This window comes from Psammomys obesus, unplaced genomic scaffold, assembly GCF_907164565.1.
Source record: "Psammomys obesus unplaced genomic scaffold, mPsaObe1.curated_primary_1811, whole genome shotgun sequence".
In the NCBI taxonomy this organism is placed as follows: domain Eukaryota; kingdom Metazoa; phylum Chordata; class Mammalia; order Rodentia; family Muridae; genus Psammomys; species Psammomys obesus.
Window position 1 is genome coordinate 17,267,724 of NW_026596046.1, and position 25,937 is coordinate 17,293,660.

The 25,937-nt window shown below is 50.1% G+C and overlaps 2 protein-coding genes across 2 annotated transcripts in view; one reads left to right on the forward strand and one right to left on the reverse strand.

The window, feature by feature from the left end:
- Nucleotides 1-8,883, forward strand: part of Acan (aggrecan) — a 33,130-nt gene extending 24,247 nt beyond the window's left edge. The window contains exons 12-17 of the mRNA XM_055623673.1: nt 1,825-1,938; nt 4,966-5,124; nt 5,708-5,790; nt 6,416-6,560; nt 7,362-7,544; nt 7,992-8,883. Of these exons, the coding sequence (XP_055479648.1) occupies nt 1,825-1,938; nt 4,966-5,124; nt 5,708-5,790; nt 6,416-6,560; nt 7,362-7,544; nt 7,992-8,068 (761 nt within the window). The 3' untranslated portion in view covers nt 8,069-8,883. The remainder of the gene's footprint in view (nt 1-1,824; nt 1,939-4,965; nt 5,125-5,707; nt 5,791-6,415; nt 6,561-7,361; nt 7,545-7,991) is intronic.
- Nucleotides 8,884-11,412: 2,529 nt separating this feature from the next.
- Hapln3 (hyaluronan and proteoglycan link protein 3) lies at nt 11,413-19,457 on the reverse strand. The gene is made up of 4 exons (XM_055623483.1): nt 19,334-19,457; nt 15,867-16,235; nt 11,877-12,179; nt 11,413-11,696 (listed from the first exon to the last, which is right to left on the reverse strand). Exons 1-4 carry the CDS (start codon nt 19,455-19,457, stop codon nt 11,413-11,415), a joined length of 1,080 nt encoding a protein of 359 aa, XP_055479458.1.
- Between the last annotated feature and the right edge of the window lie 6,480 nt (nt 19,458-25,937).

A 25,937-nucleotide genomic window follows, 5' to 3' on the forward strand; every position in this document is an offset into this window, starting at 1 on the left:
TACAGCTGCTTTAGCGCCTCCATTTGCTTAACCCCCTTGCCCTGGTGCTTCCCATACTGAAGCTAATGAACAAAAGAAAATACAACTAGCTTTCCTGAAACAGGAGAGCTGCCCCCAGCTTCCACTCTGCCCACTGACCTGACCTATTGCTGCTACTGCTGCTGCTGGGAATCCTGGTGCATGCTGGGAAACCAAGTGCATGCCGGGATTTCAGTCAGTTCCTCCACGCATTTTGGGGTTGCTTGGAACTGTGAGTTTCTAATCCGTGGCGTGTGCTTCTTGAAATGGAGCTGAGAACTTCATGGGAAGAGAAAAGATGCCAGCGATATGGAGAAAAGCAGCAGCAAGGTGCCTGAGAAGCAGGCATTCTCACCAGTAAGTCGCATAGACTTGGCCAAGATGATCCGGAGCTTGAAGATCTAGAGGAAAGTGAATCCTGGCACAGGATTGACTTAAAGGTTTAGATTGCTGTTACAGGCAGCCAGATCTAAGTCCTGGAATTAACTAAAATCCTATTCTAAAGCCAAGGTTCTGGCTGAACCTAAGGAGACCGACCGACCACCCATCAGTGTACTGTCGGATCCTGGATCTCAAGTAAACATAATTGCTTGTACCAAGAATTAGTTTCTTCCAGGTTAGATATGTAGCTCAGCTGACAGAGTGAGTGCCTAGAATGTGCAAAGCCCTGGGTTTGATCTCCAGCACCACATAAAGCTGCTGTGATGGCCCATACATAATTTCAGAACTCGGGAAAATCAGAAGTTCAAGGTTGACTATACAGTGAGTTCAAGGCCAGCTCTGGAGTTATAAATATGAAGATGACAAAATCTGCCCCCAATCCCCAGGCCTCCTGGAGTCCCCAAAAGGTGTAAAAAGACAAGTCTAAGAGATAAAGTTCTCACTTTGGCTAACTGTTGGTACACTGAGCCAAAGGCTAGCGATTTACTGATTTGAGCCTCACAAAGACGTTCAGCCAGAAAGAATGCCTTGGAACCAGAAAAGCAGAAGGGAAGAGCCTGCCTGAGACAGAGAGATCTGGGCTGAATCCCAGGCTGGTGATGGGTCTTCCCATGTTTGCCACTGTCCAGAATGGATTGCCCATCTAGAAATCATGACCCATTGAAGATGCCAACATTTTCAAGGCTTTAAGCTAGAAGGAGATCACAAGGAGAAAGGTTCTGTTCCCTATCCCAAAAGACAGACTCAGGCTTCATTTTTTACCAACATCCTCAAATCTTATTTACTGAAAACAAAGACAATCTACAACAATCTAATGAGTTTCATGCCAATCCCATTTGGCCATCTTCTCATGACTCTATACCCTTCAGACCCACTTCTAGATGCTCATCTGGAACATGGTTTTACCCTTTTATAACTTGTCTCACAACTATAGAGTAAACCAGAAGAAGCAAGACTTCTACACAAGCTTTAAAATTTTCACTTCCAATTTCTTTGCTTACCACCATGCCCATGGTTGGCTCACAAGAGAAGGTCTCAAGAAGAAGGCTCAAAAAAGGCATTTGGCTTCAGAAGTACCAGATCTCTCCAACCTGGAAAGTTGGCCCCAAGGCTCCAAGCTTGCCTGTCAAGAATCACACACATCCAAGAAAAATCATCTGGATCTTTGGTTCAACAGTCCAAGATGATGGCAACAGTAGCAGCAGCAGCAGCAGCAGCAGCAGCAGCAGCAGCAACAGTTCTCAGGAAATCCAGCCAGGCCCCTTCCAGCCTCTGGAGAGCAGCAGGGCTGGCCACCCATAATGAAGCCATGGTGCTTGGGAATTGCCAGCAGAGGTCCTAATGGTGGCCCTTGGTTTCTTGCAGACATTGATGAGTGCCTCTCAAGCCCTTGTCTGAATGGAGCCACCTGCGTGGATGCCATCGACACTTTCACATGCTTATGCCTTCCGAGCTACGGAGGGGACCTGTGTGAGATCGGTACGGCCGTCTCGGCTTCAGCTCATGTTACTAACTGCTGCACACCTCTCCCCTCACCCTTCCCTTCTAACCACAGGTTCCAGGCCTGGACTGGAGCCCACAAGTCTACGGGAGAGCCATTCTTGGGGAACACAACTGAGAGGCCTACCTCCCAATTTTAACTCCTGTTCTTGTTCTTTTCCCCTTGAGAACCTTCCTCTTGAAATGTTGGCTGATCTGACCGCAGGAGAGGTGCATACTTTGGAAAGAGGGGCTCAAGGAGCCTTGCAGACACTACTAACCTTTTCCAGGGCTTGCAGACTCGCTGGTGTGACCACAGATCTCAGTGCCTGTGTCCACTAGGACGATACCGCTGGTTCTGTGCACTGGTCTGGAAGGGAATTATGGGTAGGAGCAATGGGTTCTCTACTGATGGCCACGGATATCCTCAGCATGATCGTGGGCACTGTCTATCTTGCTGTGTTCTCTGTGGGACTTCCATGTCCTTTCCTAGGGAGCCACAATACCATGCTAACCAAGCTGCCTTCCTCTTCTCCTGGCATGAGGGCTGTGATTGGTCAGCCTGAGAGGACTGATGTCACCACTATGCTCCAATCATGCATGAGCAGGATCTGTGCATGCCATCCTCTCTCTTCATCACACCATGGCAGCTGCCTTCCCAATGCTACACTAGTCCATGCGCCCTTTCTTTAGCCTGCAGAGCAGTCGTGTTGCAAGGCACAGGGAATGAGTTTCCTCTGGTGGGCCTTCTCAACACCTCTGCTTCTTTAGCTGTGGGCCAGGAGCCATAGGCAGGACCAGAGAACCAGGCTGACCCCAGCACTCTCACTGATGGTGCTTTCTAAGCTCCTGCCAACCTCCCGGGCCTCAGGCCTTCCCAACTCAGAAAAGGAGACCTGAGGCTTTAGGATGCTGGTAGCAATGGCTCCTACAGAACCGGAAGTGTACATGGGCTCAAACCCCTTTTCAATGAACTCTTGTTAGAGAAACTTCCAGAAAGCAGTTGAAAGTCCTGGGAAATCTCCCTTTGAGCCTGAACAGTGTGAGGAGGCAACAAGAATTGCATGGTCCTTGGAGGCATCAGTACAAGCTGATGGAGGAAGTTAAGGTTTCTGGAGTAAGAGGCTGGGACATTTATCTTCCCTGTGGCCTCCTGCCTTCGAGCTACACTCCAAGCAGTCAGATGCATGGGGTCTCGGCTGGGCTTGAATACAAAGTACAGAGATTTTTTTTTCCCCTCTACGATACCACAGGGGAGAAAGGTCTGGGACATCCAGAGAACAGCTCTGGAACTCATTTGGAAAAGGGAGACAAGGGAAACTCTGCTGCAACAGGGGCAGAGTTCTGTATCCTGACAGATCATAAAAGTGGTTCCAGAACCACTCAACTGGGCCCTACACCTGAGCGTCCAGCAAGGAAAGGCTCTGTCAGAACCTGGAATGCAATGGCCTGTGGGATCTTGTGCCTTGTCTCTGGTGTCACTGCTTTGTCCAGCCTCTGGAAGTCTGTCTTACCCTCTCTGCCTCTACTGGCATGGTTTCCATAGCCATACCCAGCTCCTGACCTCCCTGACCTTACCTGGCCAGCTCAGCCCTCAGGTTCTGGCCCACAGGCCTGGGGATGATACCTCTGTCTCAGTGTCAAACACCCTCTGAGGCCTCCTCCTTGGCCTCTGCCCGGACCTTTATCTCATGCCTTGCAGAGGGCACCTGTAGCAGGAGGACCCTCTCCTCTACTCTGCTTCTTTCTTCTCTAGCTACAGGCTTTTCACTCCTGCTCTTTCCCTTCCCAGCCTTGCTAGGCACCCAGCCCTTTAGCCCAAGGAAGACTCCCTCCCCTCAGGAAATTCCCCTGTCCTTCCTGGGACAGCCAGATTATTGAAGCCACCTACTTGGGAAGCTGCCACTCATCCTGAGATATCTGTGGCAGCTTCCCTTCCTCTCCAGGGTCCTCCCCTCCAGATGCAGGCTCCAGGAAAAGAATGGATTTAGGGTTCCCTTGGTCCAGTGCTCTGCTGACAGATGTTAAACTACTGGCTTTCATAGAAGAGAGAGAGGCCTGAGCAGAGGCTTCTTTCCAACCTGAGGTAGAAACCCTTCCGCCAGGGACCAGCTACAATAATCCATGAGCTGCCACCGAAAGCAGCTGCCTCAGAATCTCCTCTTAACAGCTTGGTGAGCTGGCTCCAATATGTGCCCACCTCTGTCCAGCATTCTAACCAGGCCCTCCTCTAGCACACAGCAGCTGTTTCAGATGAAGCTCCTCTTCCCCTCACTGCTGCCACCAAAATGTGAAGCAAAGTAAAAGACAGGACCCCTGAGTCACAGATCAACCTCTAGTTGGCGTGCAGCTCTTTAAGAAGAAGACATGGTGGGGCTCTCTGCTAGAGCAAGCTCGGGGACATGGGGCAGAAACAGTTGCCTAGCATGCCAGAGGGCCTAGACTTTATTCCAGCACTGTACAAAACAATTAGAATTCAACTAATAATAGTAACATCAGCATCTAGCTCAATCCATGGCCTAAAGCTCCATCTCCCAAGAGACTTATTCCTGGGGGGGGTCTCTGGCCTCACCCATGATTCTACCAGCTCCATCATGCCCAGCCTCTTCATCTACCTCCACTTGCTGCCCACAGCTCCTTTTCCCAGAATCCCTCAGAGACTCTGAACTATGTTTTGCCTTAAATTTCAAAACCTCCCACCAGATTGTCCCTTTGTCCCCCAGCCTACTGGACCCTGCCACCTACCCACTCAGGGTATGAATCCATTCATAGGGAATCTTGGGAGTCAGGGTACTACACCAGAGGAAAAAAATATTTTTTTTTTCCTAGGTGGCTTAAACATGGAGGCTCCCAAGAGCCAGATGTTACTGGCTTCCTACTTGAGCCTCTCTCTAGCTGAGTTTGTTGCCTCTCTCTTGGGCACAGCGTTTATGGTGGACTAGACCTAGAAGTCCACGCCACAAGACAAGCAGTGACCACACCCCAAGTGGCCTTGCCCCCTCTTCAAGTCCCTGACCTGTGTTACAGACCAGGAACAGTGTGAGGAGGGGTGGACCAAGTTCCAGGGCCACTGTTACCGCCACTTTCCTGACCGTGAGACCTGGGTGGACGCCGAGAGAAGGTGTCGGGAGCAGCAGGCACATCTGAGCAGCATTGTCACTCCCGAGGAACAGGAGTTCGTCAACAGTGAGTGTGGCAGGGGCTAAGGGAAGCAGCAGTGAGAGCAAAGGGCTTTGCTGGTCAGAAATGAGCATGCTGGAGACTGGGATTGTAGTTCATTAGTCAGCGCTTACAAGGTCCAGCATGTACAAGGTCCAGCAGAGCAGAAAGGGAAGGAGGGAGGAAGGGAGAGAGGAGGGAGGAAAGGAGGGAAAGGGTAGGGAGGGAGGGAAGGAGGGAAGGAGGGAGGGAGGGAGGGAGGGAGGGGTGTAGATTGGGAGCACTGCAGTACAGGGAGCTAGAAGAAAAGGGCCAAGTGCTCCCACAGTTCCCTCAGAGAAGAAGACACAGATCCCTGGGACCAGCAGCCCCAGCTGACCCAGGACAGACTCTGCCAGTCAAGGCCATCCCAGGCTAACCCTATAGCTATCCCCCACCTATGCCAGCCTCAGGAGGTGTTCCAGCATATACCGCAAATATGCATGTCCTGAGACCCTTGCAAGGTCCTCAGAAGCTGGTGGCATGCCTCCTTCCTCCCTTTCCATGAGTTCCAGTCCCCAGACAGGACAGGGTATCCAACATCACGAGCAAACCTGTCTTCCCTTTCCAGAAAATGCTCAAGACTACCAGTGGATCGGTCTGAATGACAGGACTATCGAAGGGGACTTCCGTTGGTCTGATGGACACTCCCTGGTGAGTTCCCAGAGGAAAAAGAGTAGGATAAAGACCCCAAGGACAGCACGCATTCAAGCCTCACGCAAACTCACTGAGCAGATGCTGCCTCTCCAGCGAGCACAAGTGGGAACTCTGTAGGGAAAGGGCTGTGTCTCTTTCCTCTCTGCCTCTGGAGACCAGCCCATGGCTGGATAGACTTCAGGAGGGGAGGCATAAGATGAGAGAAGGAGCCAGAAAGAAATTAAAGCATGATGGCAAGCCACGATAAAGGGTACATGACATTTGAGGGAGTTTCCTATGTGCAAAAGACTGATGTCTACTCAAGGAATAAAATATAGAGATCAAATGGACATTGTGAGCAGGCAGTTACAGGTTAGTGGAAAGCTGGACACCTTGGGAGTTATGAGCTCTAGAAAAGCACCAGAGTCAGGCTACATAACCAGTTGCCTAACCTGGGACCCATAGCATCTAAGATATCCCTGATCAGATCAGATTCCCACCAGCCTTTGCTTGTCCATTGCAACCCAGATGTTGGGTGGAAGGAAAAAGGAAATAGGGGAAAAACTGATTGGGAAGAAAGTGGGTGTCAAGCTGAGCCATGCTGCTTCAGCCTTTCTTTACCATTTTGCCTCTCTCGCCCCAGCAATTTGAGAAGTGGCGTCCCAACCAGCCTGACAACTTCTTTGCCACTGGAGAGGACTGCGTAGTGATGATATGGCATGAGAAGGGCGAATGGAATGACGTCCCCTGCAATTACCAGCTGCCCTTCACGTGTAAAAAGGGCACCGGTAAGAAAGGCTTGTGGGGAGATCCAGGGAGAGGAACAAGACCTTCAGCCCCAAGGGAGCCACTCACCACATGACCTGGGGAAAATTCTCTTGTCCCCCTAGCTAGCTACCGGAGGCTTATGGAAGCATGCTCAAAGCACCACAGGGCCAATGGCAAAAACAAGTTGGCTCCTAGGGACCCTTCACAGGGACAGAGAGGATAAAGGTCATGGGCTAGAGGATAGCCCAGGCATGGATCCTCAACTCTACACATACCACAGCCTCGGTTGTCAGCGACAGAAAGTCACCCATGATGGACCCTTTCTTTAGGGGTCCAGAAATGCTAGTCACAGAATCCAGAAATGCTAGTCACAGAATCAGAGCTGCCAGGCCTGAATCCTTCAACACAAGCCATGGGCGTCACGGTGCTTAGAGGACCCAGCCCTCCTGCTCCTCCCCATGCCTCCTTCGGGCCCTGCTTTTCCTGGCTTTGGACATCTTCATAAAGAAGCCATAGGTGTCTCACCAGACTGTCCTCTTTCCCACCTTTTCCCCTCCTTTTTTATCTTCTCACCATTGTTCCAAATCACCTTTAGACTTCCTTCCTGCCTTCCAGTGCCTCCGAGGAATCCAGATGTGAGCCCTGAATATCTCAGGATTTCTTAGCCCTGTATTTCCTCTGCAATCCAGGCTCAGCTCTGGGTAGCACAACCTAATCCCTTTCTCATCATGCCTTGGGCTCTGGGCTAACCTTGTCTCTGCCTAATGGGCCATCACAGGAGAGCTCATGAGACCCCTTCCTAAAAGACATTTGTCCCTCAGTGGCCTGTGGAGAACCCCCAGTGGTGGAACATGCCAGGACCCTCGGGCAGAAGAAGGATCGCTATGAGATCAGCTCCCTGGTGCGGTACCAGTGTACTGAGGGCTTTGTCCAGCGCCACGTGCCCACCATCCGGTGCCAGCCCAGTGGGTACTGGGAAGATCCTCGAATCACCTGCACAGACCGTGAGTATTGTCCCCCTGGTCCCTCACCTGGCGCAGAGCCAGAGTCCACCAACAGGAACTCCTCCCTTTCCCCAGAACATAGTGGTAGCTGGCACTGTTCTGTAGACTCCATGCCATGCTAGGAGCTAAGCTAGGCAGGGAAGGTATTGGGGGTCCATCCATCAAAAGACATTGGTCCCCGATGTCTCATTTCAGGGAATGTTGCTATTCCCTGGAAGGAAATAAGAAAGCTGGCTGCCTGGGCTCTGACTGTCTCCTGCCTGAGCCTAGTGACATCCAATGAAAAATCCAACCCAGAGGAGCATGGTGGGAGCAGATTTAGGTCGCCTTCGAAGGCCCATAATCCACAAGGAGGGGCTCCTGTGTACATGGGAAGGCTGGGGGGAGTCTGAGCTTGGCCCTGCTTTTTCCCCACTCTGTTTATTTTCCTCCTCCCTTTGGCTGCAGCTACTACTTACAAGCGCAGGCTACAGAAGCGGAGCTTGAGACCCAAACGCAGGAACCACCCCAGCATGGCCCACTGAAAGCAGCATCCAGACTGTGCCCAGGATGCTGAGCCAAGCGGCCAGCCAGGCTGACTGTTCATCCCACCCAGATGGTGTCTTCTTCTTGTCACTTTTTGTCATATAAGGAATCCATTAAAGAAGGAAAAAAAAAATCCCACATTGTGTGTGCCCCCGCTCCCCACATCACCCAAACTGCCCTAATTTATCCCTGCCCCTCTCCCCAGAAAAAAAAAAAAAAAAGCCAAAGCAAATTTTCTGTAACCCGTGAACTGAGTTTAGGGATATTTCCTCAATCTCCCACCGTGCCTTTCAAGGGACCAGTGCAGGGACAGGGTGAGAAGGAAGGGGTTAAATTAAATAAAAAAGATATTTTTTGTTGTTGTTTCCTGACTTTACCCAAAAGAAGTGCAATGGTTGGTTACTTCACCTCCAGGGAGAGCTAGGGGGCAAAGGAGGAGCTGGAAGGAGATGGGGACCAGGGAGGGTGGCCTCAGGGCATTAAAGGACTCAGAAGAGACTAACTACAGCTTAATGTGTCTGACAAAAGGAACAGAGGTCTGTGCCATCTCTGAGGGAAGGGACCTGGGGCAGGGGACAGGCTGGCTGAGGGGAAGTGAGGTTGCCTTCCCTCCAGGGCCCCTCTCCTTGCGACCTCTCACCTGGGTCAACTACCACAGCAGGTGTCATTTCTCGGCTGGACTGGGTAGGGGCACTTCCTTCCCAGGGGTGCTCCGCCGTCCCCTTCCCTCTCCCCACCCCGGGACGGTGCAGGCACCAGTGTTCCGTGCACCTATTTATATTTTTGAAAACTAAAGATTATGATGATTATAATAATAAAGACATTGGAAGAGATCTATTTCCTTTCTTTTCCTTTTTATTTTATTTTATGTCTCAGTTAAGCAAGTGGTGAACACGGTCCAGGACCTCCATGGAGTCACGCCTTCATCAAATGACCCCCAAAATGGTGTGATCCTATGTGTCCAGTCACATCTGTTTACCTCATTCTTACCAACGTAATACTGTTTGATGGACCCTCTGCACACGTGCGTGTGTGTGTGTGTGTGTGTGTGTGTGTGTGTGTGTGTGAATACAGCATGTGTGTGTGAGCACATGTGGCCTATATATGTTTGTATGCCTGAGTATGCCTGTCCACCCGTGTCATTCAGCAGTTTGGACCGAAGGTTTGCAAGTGGGCACACTGGAAACTCAAGATAAGGCGTGATGGTGCACTCAGGGGGCTGAGACAGGTGTACTGAAAGTTTGAGGCCAGCCTGGGCTACACACTAGGACCCTATCTCAAAACAAAAATGAAAGAACTACTCGAGGCAAATGTGTACCAGTCTTGGTGGCCTGGCCAGTAATCTGAGCTACTTGGGTAGCTGAGCTAGCCTGAGTCATTTGGTGAAACCCTGTCTCACAATGGTACAAGAGGGCTGGGGATGCAGCCCGGTGGGAGAGAGCTTGAGCAGCATGTGCAAGTCCCTAGGTTCAATCTCTACTACCAAAATGGGTAACAAGTCCCCAAGGGCTGTGATAGCACACCTGGAGTTTCTGACTCAACAGAACTGAAGCGAGGCTGAATTTCTAGCAAATTTCCAGGGGCTGTTAGTCACGTGTAACGGTGCACATTTGTGATCCCAGCACTGGGAAGGCAAGAGCATCAGAGTCTAAGGCCTTCCTCAACTATACAGGAAGTTCAAGACCAGCACGGGTTAAGTGACACTGTCTCAATCCCTGCCCCTATCCCTTCTCCCAAAACAAAACTGACTGAGGGGCTGCAGAGGCGGCTCAGGGTTTGAGAGGTCTTGGTGCTCTTGCGGAACACCCATGGCAGCTGGCTCGCAACAATCCACAATTTCAGTACCAGGGGACCAATGCCCTTTCTTGCCTCTTGGGCACCTGCACCCACATGCCCATACACACAGACACACATACACACACAAAGAGACATATATATACACACAGACACATACATACACACACAAAGATATATATATACACACACACACACAAATATATACGCACAGACACACACATATACACACAGAAACATACACAAACATACACAAAGAGGCACACATACACAGAGAGACTCACACACATATACACACGTATACACAGAGACACACACATATATACACAGAGACACGTCTACATCAGAGAGACACACATATACACACAAAGAAACACATATGCACACACACATATACACACAGATATACATATACACACATATACATACATACACAGAGAGACACACATATACACATACACAGACACATACATACACACACACACACACAAAGAGGCACCCATATACACATATCACACAAAGCGAGAGAGGCACACATGTACACACACGAAGAGACACAGACACACAGACACACAGACACCTGCACACTCACACTTAGAAACGCTGACTAGACACCTGATTGTTAAGCATCAGGGAACACCTGGTGTCTGGTGTCTGACTCCCTGGAGCACTGTTGGGCTGAGAAACAGACGCTGCAGGGATCCTCAGCCTCTGAGATCCTCCCCCCCCCCGCCGAATGCACTGGTGCCCCTTCTTCATGAAAGGCACCTCCTGCTCTGCTCCTGAGCCCCTCAAAGATGGGTCAGCATGGAGTGGAGATGGATGGAGGGGAGCCGGACCCCAACAACTGGACTAGCAACCTGAGGCAGGGTATGCTACAGGACAGAAAAAGTCAAAACCCAACCAACATGCAGGGGCGGCCCAGGGGGAGACAGAAGACAGAAGTGACCCCACATTTAGCCAGGGCTGGAATCTAGCCCCTGAGACTCAAAGAGACAAAGGGTCAGACACAGAGGTTGGCTGGAAAAGAAGGGAGGAAATCATAACACCATTTATTGGCCAAAGCTACGCACACAGAGAGGGCCACTCCCAAGGGGGGACATGGAAAGGATGCTCAGACTCTGTGGAACCAGGAAAAGGGAAGTTCTCTTTTTCCTAAGTCCTCACCCACAAGTCTAAGGACCCTGTGGAGAAATTTTTAAAAAGTCAGCCTTCTGCCTCCTATAAGCTGAGGAAAGGGAGCTAGCCACAGCCACCGCCCATGCTGGGCACCAGTTTCCTCAGGTTAGGGATGCCAGCTGTGGCAGACCACGGCAGAGCCTTTAAAAGCCAATGGACCTCAAATGCCCCAGAGAGGAATGCCAAAAGAATTGAGAGTTGGGTCTGTAAAATATAATAATAATAATAATAGTAATACCTTAAAAATGTTTAAGTTGGGAAGTATGAAATCAATACAAGCAATGACCCAGCCCACAAGGGACAAAGGTCCCTAACAAACATTCAGCCCGGGGAGTCAGGGGCCAGGGCAGATGCGCAGCTGTCCACCCTGCTAGCGCTGGCGGTAACAGTAGACGCCATAATGGGCGTGTGGGTCTGGGAAGCCAAAGGTCCGAACTCCAGGCTCCAGGGAGCCACAGTTGAGACGGGGGTGAACTATGGGATAGCGGGCACTTCCGTCTGCCAGCCAGCCAGCGTCACAGCGGTCCAGGCCATGGAACTTCCAAGCAGCGAAGAGCTGGCCCACCGTGGAAATTCGGGCGCCATCTTCCTGGCAGGCCTCCCTGGCCTCCTGCAGGGTCAGCTTCTCAGAGTGCTCCAGGTAGTACACCCGCCCTGTGTGCAAGTGGGGCGTGTGAGTGCTGAACAGCAGAGGGATCCCCAGGGAACTGCCCTACGGGAATTTGTATCCTTTCCAGGCTGAGGGTTCTGGGAGCTCCACAGAAGAAGAGATCCTCCCTCAGTGGCGGAGGACCATCAAGCAGGGCAGGTCTGTGCCTGGCGGTTCCAACTCACCCTTGAGGGCAGCCGCGAAGCAGAACACGTCATAACGGTGCAGGCGGTGGTGACGCTGGCCATAGCTGCGAACGCCAGGTGCCAGGCCCAGGCCTCCACAGGGCTGCCGGGGCATGGCTATAGGGTACTGCACGGAGGCGTCCTGGAGCCACCCCGCGTTGCACCAGTCCAGGCCCTCCTCCCACGCTCGGAAGAGCTGCTCAAAGGTGGCCACCACTGCGTCCTGCTCCCGGCAGGCCTGTTGTGCCTCATGGAAGTTAAGCTGATAGCGCCCTTTGCCGGTCTGGTAGGGAAAAACCACGCCTAGAAGGGAAGGAAGGAAGGAAAGGCTCAGAGAAGTCGGAAGGAGGAGGCCGCCTGAGCGCCCTACCTCCACTGGGATGCGAGCGCATCCAAAACACAGACACTGCTAGCTCAGACAGCTCAGCAAATGTCCTGTTTGTGTTCCTAAGCCCAAGGGGAGCCTTCCCCTGCCTCTCACCTTCTTCCAAGACTGGAGCAGAGTTCCCAAAAAGTATATATTAGCTTGTAAGGTAATGAATCTATCAAGTGACTACAGACTAGGAAGAGAGATAGATATAGATGTAGATCTAGATATATCCTCTCACTTGATAGGATAGATAGGATAAAATAATCCATCAAGTGACTATAGAATGTGATAGGAGACGAGGCCACGTTGTTGTGCTTTGGGCTCCGGGGGCTAAGCTTGGCTCCCCTCCTGGTCCTACAGGCATCTGTAAGTATATGAAGTGGCAATGTCTACACGTGACAACATCTGCACGTCCTTTAGAACATCTTGATCTATCTGTTGACTGCCTAAGATACCGACACAATGCCCACACGTCACTTCATCCTCGTGGATCAGTGTGGTGCTTGACCTGCAGTGTTTTGTTTTGTTTGTTTGTTTGTTTTTGGTTTGTCTGTTTGTTTTTAACTTCGTGCATTTGGGGCACAGGTGTATACTTTTGGTTTATGAGCTGGTTTATTTCTCCAATTGTACTATTTATTTATTCATGTAGGAAGGACATGTGCATGAAAGTCAAGGAAACGTCTTATGGCCATCAGTTGTCCCTTTCCAACGTATAGGTCCTAGAGATCAAACTCAAATTGCCAGGCTTGGCCACAAGTGCCGTTACCCACTGAGCCATCTCACAGGCCCCTACGACTCAGTTTAATTTTCAGAGGAGACAGGAAAGGCCAGCTGTGAATGTCATTAGTGCACAAACTCCTTTTTTTTTTTTTTTTTTTTGGACTGTGCTGGATAGTTTTATGTCGGCTGACACAAGCTAAAGTCATCTGAGAGGAGAAACCCTCAATAAGAAGCTGCCTCCATGAGATCAGGTTGTAGGCAGAACCATAATCTTAATTACTGGATTGATATGGGAGGGCCCAGCCAATTGAGGATGCAACCATCCCTGGGCTGGTTGGTTCTATAACAAAGCAGACTGAGCAAGCCAAGGGGAGCAAGCCAGGAAGCAGCACCCTTCCATGACCTCTGCACCATCTCTTGCCTCCAGATTTTGCCCTGTCTTCCCGTCCTGACTTCCTTTGATGATGAACAGTGATGTGGAAGTATAAATCAAATAAACTCTTTTCTCTCCAACTTGGTTTTGGTCACGGTGTTTCATTGCAGTGATAGAAACTCGAAGACAAGGACAGAGTCTTGCGATGTAACCCAAGCTGGCCGCGAACTTACAATCCTCCTGCTTCAACCTTCCAAGTACTGAGATTGTAGGCATGGGCCACCAAGCCTGGCTTCTTCATGCAGAAATTTCTTAAGAAAATAAAGGAAGCTGGGTATGATGGTTCATGCCTATAATCTCAGCACTCAGGAGGCTGAGATTGGGGATTACCATGAGTTTAAGGTCATCCTGGGATACAGAGAAAGGCACCCCTAAAAACTGCTGGAAGAAGGGTGGTCAAGGGTCGTTAGGAAAGGGGCCTGAGGCCAAGGATACCCTGGGGCAGTGGGCCTCCTTCCCGAGAAGGCCATAGCATATTTCCCTCAATATGCTATGCTAGCGGGGTGTGGTGGTTCACTCCTGTAATCCCTGCACTCAGGAGAATGAGGCAGAAGGATTACCATAAACTCAAAACCAGTCTGGCCTCCAGAGTGAGATCCTTTCACAGAAAACAAAAGCACAGAGCAGGTTTCGGTGGCACGTGCCTCTGATCCCAGTACTTGGGGCACAGAGGCAGGCAGATCTCTGTGAGTTTGAGACCACCCTAGTCACAGAGTGAGTTCCAGGACAGCCAGCCAGGGCTACACAGAGAAACCTGTCGCAAAATAAACAAAAAGAAGGCAGAAGAGGAGGGGAGAGGAAGAGAAAAAGAAGAAGACAAAAACAAGCAAAATCTGTGTTACTGTGCATGTTTGAAATTCTACTTTATAAAAAATTTGGGGGTTCGTTTTTGTTGTTTTGAGCTGGGGTTGAATCTGGGACTTCACTCAAATTAGATACCACTCACCACAGGTATAGATAGATAGATAGATAGATAGATAGATAGATAGATAGATAGATAGATATAGAGATAGATAGATATAGAGATAGAGATATCCACAGCCCAGTTAAACATTTTTAAGCATCGTTCAGTCCATATCAAGTCATATGAAGCTAAGGGTCCAGGAGGAGGCTGTCCTTGGCTTGTGCTAGTTAGAAGGCAGAACCTTAAATAAACCTTCCCCTGTGGCCAGGCACCTGGCACAGCCAGGCTGAGGGAGCAGTGGGGCTCATGGGATGGGGGGAGCACAGCAGTTACTGATCATATGCCTAGCCCCACCCTATGTCCTCATTCCTTGATGCCCCAGGAATGAGGACAAGGTTGAGGACTTTGTATCTCTCTAGGCTGGCCCTGATAACTTTTCCCTCCGATAAGCCAGACTTCAGAATGAGCAATTTGGCCCCTCTGAGCCACCATCCTCTAGGCTGGCCCTGATGACCCTTCCCTCTGATAACCCAGACTTCAGAATGGCCTCTCTGAGCCACTGGTTAGGCCCTGTAGGCTGCAGAGGAAAGATGTTAAAGGCTCAGGACGATCTTTTCCAGGAGGCAAGTTCACTCTCAGTACTAGAGGCAGATATCAAAGGAACTGTTATTACTTGCCCAATTATTCCCTTGTTTGTTGTACCTGAAAGACCCAGGGTCTCAGGGATGCGCCCTGCCTAGGGGCCAAAGCTGGGGTGGGCTAAGATGGAGTTAGAGGAGAGAGATGGAAACATGCTACCTCACCCAAAACACAAAGGAGTCCAAGCAAAAAGAGATCTCAAACTTGAGACACCAGAGACCTGCTCATAGGATATGATTCAGACAGTACTAAGTTATTTCTAAAAATTGATTATTTTTACATAAAAACCCAGAGATTCCAATGGCTGTATAGCTCACTGATAGACCACTTACCTAGCATGTCCAAGACCCAGAGTTCTTATTCCCAACATCACACACACACACACACACACACACACACACACACACACAATTTCATACTTAAATATAAAAATCTAACCGCAACAGGCCTGCATTCTTAATTGGCATTGTAACTAGCCTGAATTAAATAGCTTTCTTTACGTGGTGGGGCTTCAGCAGTGTGCCCTGGGCCCTACCAGTCCCTACTGTCACTCATCTTGTTCATATGTTCTGCTGAATAACCCTGCTGGAACCTAGGCTCTAGCTCCAATGAGTGGACCAGCTCCTATTTCCCTCTTTCTGAACAGGACTGGATGCGAGGGAATAGGAGACAGTGACTTTTGGAAGTTGCTCCCTGAGTTCAAATCCCAGCTCTGCCACCTATCAACTATGTGCCTTTATGTAAGTTACTCGATCTCTCTTCACTTCCTCATCTGGAAAACAAGGGCTGTGAGCCTATAATAACTTCCTTTTAGGGTCATTTGAGACTTAAGCATGCTTACCTGTGTAAAGTATAAAGGTCTAGGCCTTCTCTGGGTCCTCTCCCCCTCCCTCGGGTCCCAGTGGCACCAAGTCAGGGCCTCACCCCGCAGCTCCAGCTCTACCAGGCCACTCTCGTCCTCCAGCCCATCAATGACCTCACAGCGGTAGCGCCCGGAGTCCTCCAGCCGCAGGTCTCTCAGGTCCAGCGAGACCTCCTGCTGTTTGTCCTGCCGCAGCTGTACGCGCCCTTGGTAGTCCCCAAATGACCGGTGCCTCTGCCCGATGGCAACCAGCACATCCTGCTCTGGGGCTCCATTCTCCGACAGCTTCCACCATTTAACACGCACATGCCTCGGGGACGCCAGGGCTGGCTCATAGTGGTAGTGGCAGGGCAGGGTCACACTGGCTCCTCGGTGACTAAACAGGGTCTCCTCGGTCGTCTCCACCACCAGCTTCACTCCATTGAATAGGCCTGGGGGCAAGGTGGGGTACAGAGGAGGCGATGGTCTTGCAAGGACATTCCCATACCCTTATTCCAAGCTCCTCCAGACTCCTGTGTTTCAGGATGCAAAAAGAGCCTCCCGGCCCCACCCCTCCAAGTGCCTGCTGCTCCACTCCTCCACATACCCACTACCCAACCACGTGACTTTGCACCTACTTCCACTGAGCTGTGTTTAGTGGCAAATACCGGTAGGAAGGCTGAGGCAGAAGGGTTAGCATTAGTTTGAGACAAGCATGGGCTACATGTAGTGAAACTCTGTCTCACTAAAGAGAAAACAAAAAAGCAGGTGGGTGACATCAGTTCCTTGAATTTGTATTGGCCTTGCCACCTGCTTGCTGCTTGACTGAAAGGCAAAATGATTTTCCTACTGGGCCTGTTCTGAGGCTTGGTCCCAGTGGCTCTTGTTACTCTGCCTTCTCCAGGGAACATTCATTGCCAGTCACTATGTGCACAGGCCCAGACTTGCCTGCCTAGGGCACAAGAGATCCTCAGAAGCAGTGAGAACCCTCCTCAGCTGGGGTCATCCTACACCAAACACCTGTGAGGTGATCCACTACCCAATGGCAGGTCACTCGCAAATCCTGAAATGGGATAATTAGGAGACAGAGGGGACCTGAGGAAAAATAGGACTCCTCTCTCTCTCTCTCTCTCTCTCTCTCTCTCTCTCTCTCTCTCTCTCCTGCTTTGGATCTCCATCTCTCCCTTCCTGGCACCAGGGAATCTCAGTATAACTGCAGGGAGCTACGCTTACCCATCTGAGAAGCATCATCCCCAAGATAGTCAAAATGGCTGATAAGATGTCAAAGAGCTGAGAAAAAGAGAGTCAGTGTTCAGCCCTGCAACAGCCCTCTGTGTTTGATGCTCACAAAACATCGTGGAAGAGGTGGAAAGAATGTAAGAGCCAGCAGGTGGGAGCAGATGTGCCTTCTGGACATGGCATGGCTGTTGCGCTCAGAAGCTCACAGTGGCTGTGGTTACCTACACAAGATCAAGCCAGCCAGAATCCTGGCATAAATGTAGGAGACGATCCTCAGGCCCCTTCCTGAGGAACTATTGGCAATTACTCATTGCTAGGGAAAGGAGAATCACTTTCTATTGAGGATGTGGTTCTGATGGGATTCCAGTAGATGGTACCAGACGGTGTAGGTATGGGTAGCATTAACTGGATTTAGAGGGTTATTTTAAAAAAAAAAGTCAGGCATAGTGCTGACATAATCCCAGCACTTAGGAGGCAGAGGCAGGCCAATCTCTGTGAGTTCAAAGCCGGCCTGTTCCGCATAGCATGTTTCCAGCCAGCCAGGGAGATATATTGAGATGAATATCCAAAAGAAAGGAGGGGGGGAGGGGGAGAGAAGAGCAAGACATGAGCTTGGGATCGTGACACTGGGATGTAGAGAAGTTGGAAAAGGAAAGTGGGAGACAGAGGTGATCGTATTCTGTTGTATATCTATATGAAAGTCTCAAGAATAAAGGGAAAAGGGAGAAGCCATTTCCTAAAAATGGCTAATAAGTCATGCCTCAACTCCAGCCTCCTTGTGGCCCTGGGTAAAGGGCCCCCCTGACCCATGCTTTTATCTCTACCAGAGCTCCCTTCCCCAGCTGCAGCTGCTCGGTGTTTCCTCAAGGAGAGGGTTCTGTAAATTAAACGAAGAGGTGGGCAGATAGACCAGCACATCCCTTCCCTAACGTTGAGCTCAGCTAGACTAGCTGGTGTCACAGCCCCCAGATAACACGTACGGTGACTCCCAACACCCACAGATGCTCTTATAAGATGTTCATCTGATCCTTCTGTTTAATCAAGAACCTCTGACCTGAGCCTAAATTCTTTTTGCTGCACAGTCTGGCAATACTTAACCCCAATCCCACCCATACCCACACCCCCAAAACTGAGAGGGAGACTCAGGATACACATGGAGTTGTATTCCCCCAAAGAGAGGCAGGCTGTAGGATCAGGAGAAACAGACCTCACTCCAAAGAGCTGGGCCATAGGTCTCAGTTAATGGGTATGCCGTTAAGCAGCCATGTTTGGGACAGTTTGTTCTGTACCCAAAAGCTAACATGGTGGTTCCTGCCTGTGAGCACAGATCTTGGAAGGTGGAGGCAGGGGAGTCAGGTCCTCAAAGCTATCTTCAGCTACACAGAAACTTCCAGGCCAGCATAGGAAGCTAGGGCTGTAGCTCAGTTAGGAGAGTGCTTGTGTAACATGCACAACAAGCCCTGGGTTTATACCCAACAGCGCCTCAGCACAGGTGTAGAAGTGCATACCTGTCATCTCAGCCCGTGGGAGACAGAGTCAGATCAGAAGTTCAAGGCCAGCCCTGACTATATAGCAAGTCTCACAAGCCTGTGTGAGACCCTGTCTCAAAACCAAACAAATAAACAACAAAACAAACAAACAAACAAAAAAAAAACAATTTTAAATACTAGCTGCCATGACAGCCAACAAGAACTTTGCCAAGGTAAAAGACAGCTACACTGAATGGCCTGCCTCAAGTGTTCCTGAGTCCCCTTCATTCCACAGGGCCTCCAGAGAGCACAGCACACTTTTTTTTTCACAACCTGGGCCAACTATTGACCAGGGCTCCTCCCAAAGACTCAGTTTATCTCAGCCAAGGCAGGAGGCTGTCAGAGCTTAGGGTCTAAATGACAGAATTCCCTAAGTAACAGAACTAGGTTGATAAGAAGAAACCCACTGCAGGGTCACAATGATGGACATATCAAAAGTCCCATGCCTGAGGCCACCCAGCCAGAAAAAGATACAAATGATATCCAAACTCACATCTCTGTGACTTCATAGTTCCTTCTGCAAGGGAAACCAGGTGTGGCTACACTCCGGCTAGATCTTGAAGAACAAGCCGTTCTAGGAATCAGGACTACCCCAAGAGAACTCATGTCCCATGTCTATGGTACCAGCAAACTCAAGAGTATTTAAACCATCTCCTCTCGCCTCAGAAGCAAGGCTGGTCCACCCCTGGAGGCCCAGACAGGGAAGATCCCGCCATCTCCATCCCTGCCTAGAACCTGCATATCACAGCAGGAGCCAAGAGACAGGCCTAGGAGCCACCCACCTTCCCCGTAGCCATTGCCCAGGGTCCTGCCATGCAGGCCATTGGAATAGTAGAAGCCATTGTAGAATGGCAGTCCCACCACACAGGAAAGTGGCAATAGAAGGACGAGAAACAGCAGGCCCATCCTGGCCAGGGTGGTGGCAGTGCCAGGGTATTTTGGACGAGGCTGGGTCCGGAGGCAACTGCAGAGAGAAAGAAAACAAGCCTGTTACAGAAGTCCCACTATAGAGGGCTGGGACTCCTGCACCAGGCGCTGTCCTCAGCACAACAGGCAGCAAGAACAAGCTAGAACACGGAGGAGTCCACCTTGGGGAGAACTGCCTGCAGTTTGAATTTCAAAGGTGGTGAATAGCACTTTGTAACGGAAAACAGAGAAGACTAGAATAGAAAATTCCAGGGCGGGTTTCGTGTTTAGTAATAATAAGTCTGCATTGGGAAACTTGTTTCAACACCGAAACGTCTGTGTGGGGAGGGCTGTGACAATGTGACATTTATTTTTAAGCCTAGCACAAGGTCAAAGCACTTGAGCCATAAGAAGGCTCAGTGAGTAAAGACGCCTGCTGCACAGATATGAGAACCTGAGTTCAAGCTCTGGAAGCCACATAAAGTGGAAAAGAACCTACTTCACAATGCTGTCTAACCTTAATGTGTACATATACACAGGCACATACATGTGAGCGGGTGCACACACACATTCTTTTAAGAAGTGTTAAAAAAAAAAATCACCAGGGTTTCATGTGGCTCAGTTTTGCCTCAAGTTGGCCGTGAAACAAAGGGTGATCTTGAACTCTTGATCTTCCTGCCTCTATCTCAAAAAGTGTTAGCAATCAAAGTATATTTTAATATCTTTCAAACACAAAATAAGCAAACTACAGCCCACGGGCCAGCCGCCTCTTCTGTGGTCACCAACATGGGAATGGCTCCCCTGAGAGTTTTTTGTGCACACCTACAAATCCAGCACTGTGGAGATGGAAACGGGAGGATCAAGCGTTCAAGACCACCCTAGATCACACGTGGAGTTTGAGGCCAGCCTGAGCTACACAAGAACCTGTCTAAAGATGGGGGCACCCAAAGGAACATTGAAGCTGGGCAGTTTTTGAGATGTACAGGACAGACTGGTCTTCTGAGTAGGGCAAAGGTTTTGCAAGGTACAGTGGCCAGGGCCAGTCACAAGGGATGCTCTGCTTTTGTTCCCATGCGTTCCCTGGTCCACTGTCACCTTGTATCCATGCCTGTGGGTCACTTGTCTTGCCCCTCCCCCAGCGTTCTGACTTCCAGCTGGATTCTGCCGGTGGGAAGCACCGATAAGATGTGAAAGAAGACACTATTTCCTCCCTGCCCTCTCCAGTGATCACATCCTTTGTTGCCTGTGTCCCAGCAGCCTCCAGCTTCTGTTTTATTCATACAGTCGCTCTCTAGACGCAATCCTTTGATTAAAATCTCCTTGCTGCAACCATCTGGAGCGAATTCTGCTCCCCACCCACCCAGCCAATGACTAACACGGGAGAAGGAGGAGGTGATCGGTCAGGCAGGACTCTGAATTCCTTGGGAGGGGATGAACCTGGGATGCCCTTCTCTCTGTTCTGATAATGCAAATGAAGGCTTCAAGCAGGTAAGCCCCAGGCCAGAGTCACATCTTAGAAACCTCGCCTCTGGAGGCAGACACAGGAGGGAGGACAGAAGGCAGGTTTCCAGGCAGAAAGTCCAGAGTGCCCACAGGCCTTTGCAGTAGAACTGTGTGATTATTGTAGAGGGATGTGGGAGGACGCTCAGGGTGTCATTTGTGACGACAAAGCAAAACACACAGTTGCCACACTGATTGCAAACATGTGGCCTTATGGGAATTTCTGTGTACAAGACCAGAGAACGGAGGGGCTCCCCCCCTCCTAAAAGAGAGAGAGGAGAGAGAGAGAGAGAGAGAGAGAGAGAGAGAGAGAGAGAAAGGGAGGGAAAAAGAGAGGGGGAGGTACAGAAGAAGGGAGGGAGGGAGGAAGAGGAAGGAAAAAGGGAGGTTGAAGGCAAAGCTAAATTGACCTGTGAGGTTGACCAGAGACTCTGGAGGGAACATTCTTATTTCCAGAAAAATTAGTTCTTGCTGGAAGGGAGGGAGCTGAAGATTGAATTCAGGCTTCTCTTGGATGTATTTGCAGGGAATCTGAGGTGTAGACTTAGCAACTATGCCATGCACCAGAACCAGGACTGAGACTTACCGACATCCACAAAGCCCCTGATCAGGAACTGGAATAAGATTCTCTGTTCAAAACGACTTCCATCCACTCCTGCCATCCTCAGTGGACAGTTTTTCTCAGGACCCTCATGTGTGCCACTCCTCAAGGACACTCTGACATAAAGTGGCATCAGCCTGGAATATCGCCCCTACATACTCTGCTGCACAGTGAAGATCAACTCTAGGTCACTTAGATCTAATTCTGTATAATCAGTATTATAATGTGGTGGTCGGGGCTGCTGACAAGGGAAAGTCTATACTTTCCCCCTCCTCCCTGCTTGACTATCCACCCCTGGTTGGTTGAGTGTCCAGATGCAGGGATCAGAGGCCCACTGCTCATCTGAGCTAGGCCTGCAGCTGTGACGTGGCAACCAGAACCCTCGCCTGGAGCACTTCTCTCTGGAAGGTCTCAGTTTCATCCTACAGTGACAGGGTTTTAGATCAGAGCAACACAACCTATGAGCAGAAATACCCTGTCTAGGTCTGCAGTGATACCTACCATGGAGGCCGTATCCTGAGGTTCTTTCTCCAGCTTGCACAGTAGCCAAAAGCTTAGAGAACTGGGAACCGCAGCCTCCCTCCAGCCTGGATATCCTCTGCCTACAGTGGCCCAGGAACAAATCCCCTTGTACTTAAGCCATTACAATGAATATCTGCGAGCACAGCTCAGCCTCGCTGCGTCGAAGACACTCCATCCTGTTACAGTTTGAGTGTGACACGACCTCCTAGGCTTGTGTGTATAAATACTTGGTCCCATCTGGTGGTGATGTCGTAGGAGGTTGTGGAATACAGCCCAAATACAAAATAATAAAGCTAATCGTAAACCTTATGAGATTGGGCGGGGTGGGGGGGTGGTTGTGCCATATGTGTGCAGGTGCTCATGGAGGCCAGATGTGATGTTGGATCCCATACAGTTAGAGCTACAGGTGGTTGTGAGACGGTCAAGATGGCTGCTGGGAACTGAACTCAGGTCCTCTGGAAGAACAGAAAGTGTTCTTTACTGCTAAGCTGTCTCTCCAGTCCTGTGACCTTTATTTCATTTATTTATTTATTTATTTATTTATTTATTTATTTATTTATTCATTCATTCATTTATTTATTTATTTTTATTGCATGGTTCTCAAGCATGAACTCTGTAGGTGACCATATCATACCTCAATGTCAAAAGGTTAGATAAGCAAAACAAAAAATACTCACAAAAATTCTTCCAGGACTCGGGGACAGAGGGTAGGTCTTCCTGCCAAGGGGCAAATGCTTCCTCGTTGTTGATGCAATCCCTTGAAGCGCACTAACACCGATAGAAGCCAGTTCAGTTTCCAGCCCCCCCCCCCATGGTAGCTACCCCCCATGGTAGCTCACAACCATCTGTAACTCCAGTCCCAGGGAATCTAACACCTTCTCCTGGCAGGTGTGGTACACACGGATACATGCAAGCAAAATACTCACACACCTAAAATAAATAGATTTCTAAGAAGAAGAGGATGGGAGGAAGAAGAAGAGGAAAAGGAGGAGCCAAGTTTGCCAAATGACAAGAGGGACCAGAGCTGGGATATTGCTCCATGGTAGACCACTTGCCTGACATGCAGGATGCCCTAGATTAGGCTCGTCTCTTCTATTTTTTGTTTGCTTGTTGTTTGTTTAATTCAGGATTGTCTTGGAATATCCTCATCTGACTCCTGGTTTTATAAGAAGGGCTTCTGGTGCCAAATTCCCCTGAGCCAGCCACATGGGGCTGCTACCCTGAACCCTACTTTATCCTTGAGTTGGGATGGCAAAAGTTGATTTGGGGATTCAGGTTAGCAAAGGTTCTGAAACACGCTCATCTGTGTGCTTTCTGAGCTCTGGACAGTGACTCCGCTAGGAGTCTGGGTGCTGAGGTACACTTGTGGGTATGTTGAATGAAGTCAGGTATTCTCTATCAGCCTTCGTCAGAATTCACGAGGCAAATTGCTCCCCACCACTCAGACATCTCCAAGAACTGGGAAAAACTGCTGCCAAGTCAATGTGATTTCCCACCACGCTGACCCGGTGCCCCTTCATTCTTTCAGTCATAGAGAAGGTAGCCACAGCTCAGAAATGCCTGGGATCCTACAGTAAGCTTTCCCTCCAACACCAAAGAGTGTGAGTTCACAAGGCTGCCTTTCCCAGCCTCAGAGACCCTGGCAACACTCACAGCCTCCGGCCTGGGTCTCAGACTAGCTTCCTGGTTTTTTAATGAACTTCCACATCTACCACCACCCCCTGAGAGGCCCCAAACCATATAGGCAAGGAGAAGTTTAGTCTCTCCACTTACTCCACAGGTGAACAGACACAGAGACATGAATCAACCACCCAAAGGCCACACAGCCAGGAAATGACAGAGGTAGGATTCTTTTCTGCTGATGTGAATTATGACCGGTCCTCCAACTGTCTGTGCATCTTCCTTGGCTTACAGCAACGCCAGTGTCAGAATCATCTTCTCCTTTGTACAGACCAGAAAACTGAGGCTCCGGAATGCTAAGACTATCTCCGGATGCCTAAGGCTATCCTTGGGAAACAGCTGAGATTTGACCTAATTTCCTCAATAAATAAGCCCCATGCAGCCACCACAAGTAAGGCAGAGTGAGGCAGGGTTTCTAAATGTAGCCTTGCCTGTCCAAGACTTGCTTTGTAGAACAGATTGGCCTCATGGAGATCCGCCTGCCTCTGCCTTCCTGAGTGCTGGGGTTAAGGGTGTGTGCCACCACACCCGGCTGCTAGGCAAAGTTGCAAGCAATAGGGATTCAAAGCACAGTGTTCCTGGGGCTTCACAGTCTAATAGAGGTGAGTGACAGAGGAAGATGGAACAGGGAGAGGATGCTTACTTACGCATTTATTTTCAAAACAGGGTGTCATGTAGGCCAGGCTGGCCTTTAATTCTTTGTGTTACTGAGGGTGACCTCGAACTCCTGATCCTCCCACCTCTGCCATCCAAGTACTGGTATTACAGGTGGGTGCCACCTTGCCCCATTTGTGAAGTGCTTGGGATGAAACCCAGCGCTTTGTGAGTGCTGGGCAAACACTCTACCAACTGAGCCACAATCTGAGCCTTGAGAATCCTGGGAGAAGAGCGCTGCAGGGAGAGCAAATGGAAGGAAGAGCTCCGAGGCCAAAGAGGCTGGAGCCCCAGAGGTCTCAGGAAGCAATGCCCATGTGGTGGCCAGCGGCCCTGCCACACATCCCCTTGGACTTTCTAAGAAGGAAGACGGGAAGAATCTTCAGAAGACGCACAGTGTGAATCTGATTTGTAGTCTTCCAGGGTGGCACTGGGTGACTCCTGACCTCCAATCAATCAAATGTGGGTCATCAAAGCCTCTCCACACCAAACGCAAAGAACAGGCTCGCCACCCACCCCCAGCCCTTCTGACCTCAGTTGCCTGAGCATCCAACTCCACTTAAATCAGACTTTATTAGCACTATGCAAGTGGAGGGTATGATGCTGGCCCTGCAGGCGTGTGGCCTTCCACCAGGGATATGCCAGGCCAAATAAAAGAAGTTAGTAAGAGAGGACGTAACCCAGCGCCCTATAACCACATGACAGGGGAGAATTCATAAAACCCAAAGATTTACTTGCTGGCTTTGAACCCAGGCTCTGCCACCTTCTGAGTGATCCTCAGCAAGCCATTTGGCCTCTTGAATGCAAGCCCTACCCCTTCTGAGCAGACTGGCGCTTAAAGGCTGAAGACAAAGGTGGTCCCAGAATGCTACGATTAACCACAGAGCAGAAGCCTGGGTGGGCAGAAGCAATGTCTAAAGTCCTCTATCACTAATGCAGAATAGGCACCTGGGTTCTACTTCATCCTGTCTCAGCCAGCAGCTACGTAATACCGTGGCACTGACGAGACTGGCTGCTTGGATGCTGTTCCGGCTTTGTCCTTTTAGAACCAGCCTGCCCCTGAGCCTCAGTGTCTTCATTCATAAAAGGGTCCACGCCGCCCATCAGAAAACACTCTTTGGAAGACCAGAGGGCATCTGTAGAGCACAGAGCACACTGTTCGATGCAGACAAACCTCAAACAACCTCGGCCCCTCTGACTGGTGTTAGGAGAGGGTGCTCTTTCTCCTCTCTCAGCAGCTAGGAGAGAAGCAGCCACCCTCAGCTTCCCTTCACAACTGAGGAAAAGTGAACCACCGGAGGCTTTATTTATCTCTGGCTAGTTATCTGGGGTATAGAGGCAACGTCATGATCACCAACCCTCTGCCTTCCCAGGGCACCAATGGCCAAGGAAGGTCCAAAGAGAACAAAACTAAACTGAGTCCTGACAAGCAAAGGGACGTCACCTCTACCATATTCACGCTGCAACTGAGCCACTGATACGAATTAGACACCGGCAGGGGGCAGGATTGGCCCCCAGAAACA

What these genes read in the sequence shown, in the direction of transcription:
- Hapln3 (XM_055623483.1), bottom strand. Translation starts at nt 19,457, where the DNA reads ATGGGCCTGCTGTTTCTCGTCCTTCTATTGCCACTTTCCTGTGTGGTG. An exon ending in GGGCAATGGCTACGGGGAAG is followed by an intron (nt 16,236 to 19,333) that starts GTGGGTGGCTCC and finishes CCTTGCCCCCAG; the next exon opens with GCCTATTCAATGGAGTGAAG. An exon ending in CTTCGCGGCTGCCCTCAAGG is followed by an intron (nt 11,697 to 11,876) that starts GTGAGTTGGAAC and finishes ACTTGCACACAG; the next exon opens with GGCGGGTGTACTACCTGGAG.